Raw genomic sequence first — 6,427 nt, 5'->3', positions numbered from 1 at the left:
AATGAAGGAAAAATACCACATGATCTCACTCATTTATGGATAATAAAGACCATTATAAACTTATGAACAATAATAGATACCGAGGCAGCGCTGCCTCAAACTGATTGTCAAAATGCAGCGGGAAGGCCAGGGAGGGTTGGGGGGCAGGAGGGAGGTGGGTAAGAGATCAACCGAAGGATTGTATGCATGCATATAAGCATAACCAATGGACATAAGACACTGGGGGGTAGGGAAATCCAGGGGATTGTCAAGGGGGGAGGGGGGGGGGAGGAGACATATGTAATACTCTTTGTAATACTTTAAGCAATAAAACAATTTTAAAAAAAAGAACAAACAGATCAAAATTAAGAATAGTCTTTACCTTTAAGTTACCCAGAAATGAATAACAGGAGGAGGATGAGTAGCTTGGCTACAACTACACAATTAGCTTTTGTCACTTGGCTTTGCTTGCTATGGGAACCTGAACACGAATGTAGTTGTCCCCTTTAAACATTGGACTCTGCAGATGGTCGGGGCCGCTTCTGTCTTGGGCTTCCCGAGTGGAGGAGCGGACACTGGCCAGTAAGTAAAGGCTCTAAATTTTAATCAGTCTGGAGCTCTGGTCATTCTGTCCCTCACACTCCATAACATTGTCAGGATTCCTTGAGCCCCAATGACAGCTCTTTGCAGCTCAAGCAGCTAATGGTGAGCAGAACGTCTGGCAGGTGAAGAAGGGGCGCCTTGACTGGCCTGGAAGCAGACCCCAGCCAGGGTGGGAGTCCTGTCCTGTTCTATCGGGGCATGGAAATGGCCTGTCACCACTTCAAAGCCCTGCGCCCCAGGGCTCAGCGCTTAGCGGCAGGGCTGGGGAGTGGCGGGGCGGGGCGGGGCGGCAGGGCTGGGGAGTGGCGGGGCGGGGCGGGGCGGGAGGCGGGGCGGGGCCAAAGGTCTGAGCCAGAGCTGGGAGCCCTGCGACATGGAGTGCTGGCCGGTTCTGCTGCTCTGGGGTCTCCCCCAGATGTGGGCAAGTCCTGAGGGTGAGTGGAGCAAGGGTGCCTGGGCATGGGTCTGGGAGTCAGCGAGAGGGAGCTGGGCTGGGAACGGGGCGATGCATGAAGGGGGCGGACGGAGGCGCCTGCATCTCGGAAACTAAGCCGCGAGCTCACGGGCGACCTGTGCTGAGAGCTTGGGGCTCCTGGCCTCAGCTCCCGGGTCCCGGGGAACCGGGACGACACCACCCCTCCTGCCCAAGGCCATCAGTTTTATTTGTTATCTTCCTTCTCCTTAAGCTCTGCGCCCGCCCGGCCTCTCGGATCCGCACTTTCTGGCCGCGCCTCCAAGCGGCGCCCGCCTCCTTGGCCTGCAGATCTCCTCCTTTGCCAACAGCAGCTGGACGCGCACGGATGGCTCCGCCTGGCTGGGGGCGCTGCAGACCCACGCTTGGAGCAATGGCTCCTCCATCAGCTTTCTGAGGCCCTGGTCCCGGGGCAAGTTAAGCGACCATCAGTGGGAGCAGCTGCAGCAAGTGTTCTGGGTGTACCGGAGAAGCTTCACCAGGGAAGTCCGGGGATTCGCCAAAATGCTGCACTTGGAGTGTGAGCTGAGGGATGGGTCCCCGGGCAGCTGAACCCCGGGGAGACAGCAGAGGCAGGAGCCCAGCTGGGAGACTATGGCCTCACTGGCTGGGATGGTCTCATTTCCACTCCTGCCAGGAAGGTCCCAGCCACTGACACCCCAAAATATCCCTGGTTCCTCCTGCCCTGGGTCACCCCCTCCCATTTCCCGGAGCTTTGGGTGGTATAGCCCTCACATCCATGTCCTCTTCGGTTGTTCCCACCTGTTAAACCGTTTGATCTCCGTCCCTTCCTCTCCTCAGATCCCTTTGAGGTCCAGATGTCCGCTGGGTGTGAGGTGCACCCTGGAAGCCCCCTAAAAAGCTTCTTACACTCGGCATTTCAAGGAAGCGATATATTGAGTTTCCAGGGAACTTCTTGGGTGCCAGCCCCCGATGCCCCACATTGGGCCGAGGTTGTCAGCAATGAGCTCAACAAGGACCAATATGCCAGGAACATAGTACAGTGGCTCCTCAGTGACATTTGCCCCAAATTAGTCACAGGCCTCCTTGAAGCAGGACAGCAGGATCTGGAGAAGCAAGGTCAGCCTGTGTGTCTCCCCCCCCTTTTCCCCCCCTCGTCCAGCCCCCAATCCCTCCTCTGTGGGGATCCATCTGGGGTTTCCATTCTAGGGTTTCCATTCCTTTGTGCCTGGGAAGAGAAAGGCTCAGGAGGGGATGCCTAAGGCCTGAGGGCATTATTCACTCCATAGTATTCACTGAGCAACCTTTGGGTTTGTGAGTTCAGTTAAATAAGCACTGGGGTCAAACAGGATCTCTGCTTGAGGGGGAGGATGGGACGACAAGCAGTAAAGCAGTGTGTGACACTTGGATATGTTACAGCTGAGCACAGGGCGCTCTAGGAGAGTAGGCAGGGGCGTTTACAGGAGACTGGGTCAGGGAGACGCTAGCACAAATGGATGACGTGACGGGAGCCTTCGTTTCCTGCGGGGGGACTGTGGGCTGCCTGAGTCAGCCACGGGGCCGGAGCCTCTAATGCAGAGGCCCCACTCCCTTGTTGGACACAGTGAGGCCCGAGGCCTGGCTGTCCAGTGGCCCCCCTCCTGGCCCTGGCCGTCTGCTGCTGGTGTGCCACGTCTCAGGATTCTACCCAGAGCCTGTGTGGGTGAGGTGGATGCGGGGGCAGCAGGAGCAGCCGGGCGCTCAGCAAGGGGACGTCCTGCCCAATGCTGACGGGACCTGGTATCTCCGAGTGACCCTGGACGTGGCGGCTGGGGAGGCAGCCGGCCTGACCTGCCGAGTGAGACACAGCAGCCTCGGAGGCCAGGACATCGTCCTCTACTGGGGTGAGAACTAGGGCCCCGCGGGGAGGGAATGTGGTTCTGAAGCTCAGAGGGAGGGACAGGGAAGGGTGGGAGTGGACTGATGCCCGACAGAGGGGTTTCAGAGATGAGGCCCTGACCAGGACGGACAGAAGGAGGGGATCGGGTACAGGACAGAGGGGAATGAAGATCTCAACTCAAAAGGCACTGAGGCAGGACGTTCCATATGAAGAAAAGTGAGACTAAAAGGCTCCCAGTTTCAGAAGTAGGCGGCACATGGAGAATCCCAGGGAGACTTATTCCTCAGGAGAGGGGATGGGAGCAGGAGAAGGCAGGGTACACAGGGAGCTGTGGTTCTCCGGCTGAGCACACAGCGTGCCATCCAGTCACCTCTCCTCTGAGGCAAGTATTATTCTCACTTTATAGATGAGAACCTGAGGCTCAGCTAGGTCAAATTACTGTGCACAGCCGCATTGTTCAAAAGAGGAAAGCTGGGCTTAGACTCAGGACTGCCTCGCTGAGGAATTACTGCCCTTCCCCTGTGTGCTGTGCTATATAAGCTGAAATGGACTGGATTACGGATGCCCAGGCCCTGAGGAAAGCTGGGCCCTCCAAACTTCAGGGGAATAGAAGAGGCCACTTTTATTGTTTTAATAAAAAACATGTGTATATATATATTGATTTCAGAGAGGAAGGGAGAGAGAGATAGAAATATCAATAATGGGAGAGAATCATTGATTGGCTGCCTCCTGCACACCCCACACTGGGGATCAAACCCGGGCCTGTGCTCTGACCGGGAATCAAACAGTGACCTGGTTCATAGGTCGATGCTCAACCACTGAGCCACACTGGCTGGGACAGAAGTGACAGCTTTAAATGGGAGAGGAAATAAGCACCTGGCACCCTCACATGTGCTGAGACCAGGTGGCTTGAGCTAGGGAGGAATCCCGGGGCTGAGAAACTCCTGTGTTCCTGAAGCAGAGGGGAGTCATGTGCCGGTGGGCTGGATCGTCGCAGCAGTCCTGGCATCCCTCCTTCTGGTAGGCGGGGGCGTAACCTTCTGGCTTAGAAACCGCAGGTGAGTCTTCTTTTTCCATCTCCTTTCCTCAGCCTTTGTCCCCATTCCCTCTTCCTTCCCTCCCCTCTTCCACGTTTCTGAATGGTCTCTCCCTGGCTGTTCTCTCACAGGTCTTATGAAGACATCCTATGACTGTCCTCGCCACACCTGTCTGGATCTCAGGATCTCAGGTTCCCAGGACTTCGGTACCCAGGAATTGAGGATGAAAGAGAGGTGCCTCGAGGAAGCAGAGAACAATCACAAGACAGCTCTCATCACGCCCCTTGACTCCTTTAAGAGAATTTAAGCATCCGCCTGTTTAGAAGCTCACGTGGTTCTTAAGAACAGAAGTGCAAACTCAGATACCTACCAGGGACAAGCAGAGAAGGGTAGATTCAAGGGCACCTGTGGCCATTGTTTAAACGCTGGAGCCTGCAGAGACCTGGAAAGCCCTTGTCCTGTCCAGGGGAAGCAGGTCCAGCTGATTGTTGTCAAATAGGAAGTCAGACCCTGGGTTGGCTGTGACCTACATTTTTCAAGAAAAGCAGAAGTCTGGATTTTCATGTGAGCGTACTTGATATTAAAATAGTGACTCAAACTTTTACACAATTTAGGGTGTGGAACCCCAAATACACCTCTGCTAGTTAACAACAATTTGGGGGGCTTTCAGTTTGTATCTTTTGGGAAAGCTTGTGGTGAATGTCAATATTGGCAGTTTGAGGACATAATTTCTATTGTGCATTTGGATTTATACAGGGATATTTCATCTTTAAAAAGAAAGTTAGGTCAAAGAAACAGAGGTATCTCAAGCTTTTATGTAACTTGATGAAGAGAGGAGAAATCCTAGTGTATGTGTATCATATGGAAAAAACTACTCTGGGGAGGGACATTTCTCACCACTGGGCAGTCATTTTATTCGGACTGGAGGAGGCAGGCATGAAGAGACTCCCCCAAACAGGCTCTCTTACTTCTAGCTATTGAGACAATGCACGAAAGGGGCTGAGCATACCCGGGCAAGCCTGAGGTGTAGTGATGCCGGTCTAGCTACCTTCTTGGTTCTTAGACAGGAGGTAACAGGAAGCTAAGAGGAACAGCAGACCTTTCTGGAGCCAAGAAATGAAAAGGCCAAGTTAAAATGATCGGTTGGCTCTCAGGAAAGTCGCCTCTAGGCACTCCAGGGCTCTGAACATCCAGAAAAAGAGAGGCTACCCTTTTGAAGAGTCTTTGCTTGAGGAAATTAAGATTTGGCTTCTTCTCTGCTAGACCCGCAGGTCAAACCTAGAATGCAGGTGAAGAACCTGCTGGCTTCTGAACCGATGGTTCCCAAATTGTGTTTTCCTGACGAGCGGCCTCGGCATCACCTGGGAACTTGTGAGTTATTTTGGGCCCCACTCCAGAACTACTGAATGAGAAACCTTGGGAGTGAGGCCCAGTTGTCTGTGTGTTAACAAGCCCTCAGGTAATGCTGATATTCAGCTAAAGTTAGAGAACCACTGTTCTTAGACATGTGTAATGCTGTGCAACAAATTTCTCAGGTTGCCTAGTGAGAATTTTGGCTTGGGTTAGTCAAGGAAGGCTTCGTGGACGAGGAGAACTTGAAGCAGGACTTAGCGAGGCGGTTAGGTGAACCAGCAAGTGCACTGGATCAGGAGACTGGAGTTCTAGCCTCTGACTCAGTTTCCTCCTGTGCCCATTGGGGCTAATAATGTCTGTCTTGATTACGCTACTGATTATATGTTTGTGTACACCCTGATTCATATGTTAGAAATCTAATAACCAAGGTGCTGGGTATTAGAAGGTGGGGCCTCTGGGAGGTGATTAAGTCATGAGGTCTGAGCTCTCAAATGGAATTAGTGCTGTTAGAAAAGAGGTCCCTTCATCATGTGAAGACAGCAGAAGATGCCATCTAGGATGCAGGCAGTGGGCCCTCATCAAACCCTGAATCTTCTGGCCCCTCGATATTGGTCTTCCCAGCCTCCAATCTGTGAAAAATAAATTTCTATTGCTTATAAGTCACCCAGTCTGTGTTATTTTGTGATAGCAGCTCAGATGGACAAAGACAGACTTTCTCACAGACTTGTCTCCTAGACAAATGTGTGAAATGTGTGGCAAGCTACAATGCCTTCAGAAACGTGTGACCTGTTACTGTTTTTGGTGCCACACTGCCCTTGGGAGATGCTCTTCAGCTTGGTTTCCTCAAGCAGCGTCAAGTTTGCGAATGTATCTCACTGGGCTTTTCCATTCCCAGGCTCATCTAAAATCTTTTTGGAAATGCTTCAGCCTGAATTTACAGCGGCTCTGGTTCGTTTTTAAGCAATTTTGATTTATTTGGAAAGTAAACGTTTATCCAGAAAATTTTGTCCTCTTTTTTCAAATAGTCAGTTCCTATCATCTCAGGAAATTTATTTTAAAATAGGTTAATATTCTATGTATGAATATCATGTTCCTCATTGAGTGCTGTGCTGTTAGTTACTTTATTGAAACTCAAATTTATTG

The 6,427-nt window shown here is 51.9% G+C and overlaps 1 protein-coding gene across 1 annotated transcript; it reads left to right on the top strand.

Annotated features, from left to right (window-relative positions):
* The first annotated feature begins 930 nt into the window (after positions 1 to 930).
* LOC308534337 (antigen-presenting glycoprotein CD1d-like) lies at positions 931 to 5,946 on the top strand. Its single transcript, XM_081112819.1, has 6 exons — positions 931 to 1,016; positions 1,269 to 1,574; positions 1,856 to 2,134; positions 2,620 to 2,898; positions 3,856 to 3,952; positions 4,063 to 5,946. Exons 1-6 carry the CDS (start codon positions 956 to 958, stop codon positions 4,082 to 4,084), a joined length of 1,044 nt encoding a protein of 347 aa, XP_080968945.1. The 5' UTR covers positions 931 to 955; the 3' UTR covers positions 4,085 to 5,946.
* The last annotated feature ends 481 nt before the right edge of the window (positions 5,947 to 6,427 follow it).

The sequence above is a fragment of the Myotis nattereri genome (assembly GCF_964212035.1).
Source record: "Myotis nattereri genome assembly, chromosome: 18".
Classification (NCBI taxonomy): domain Eukaryota; kingdom Metazoa; phylum Chordata; class Mammalia; order Chiroptera; family Vespertilionidae; genus Myotis; species Myotis nattereri.
The sequence above is the reverse complement of the archived record's forward strand: the minus strand, read 5'-3'. Positions and strand labels throughout refer to the sequence as shown.

Coding starts and splice junctions, on each gene's coding strand:
- LOC308534337 (XM_081112819.1), top strand. CDS start 956: ATGGAGTGCTGGCCGGTTCTGCTGCTCTGGGGTCTCCCCCAGATGTGG. Junction 1,017..1,268: donor GATGTGGGCAAGTCCTGAGG/GTGAGTGGAGCA, acceptor CTTCTCCTTAAG/CTCTGCGCCCGCCCGGCCTC. Junction 2,135..2,619: donor GCAGGATCTGGAGAAGCAAG/GTCAGCCTGTGT, acceptor TGTTGGACACAG/TGAGGCCCGAGGCCTGGCTG.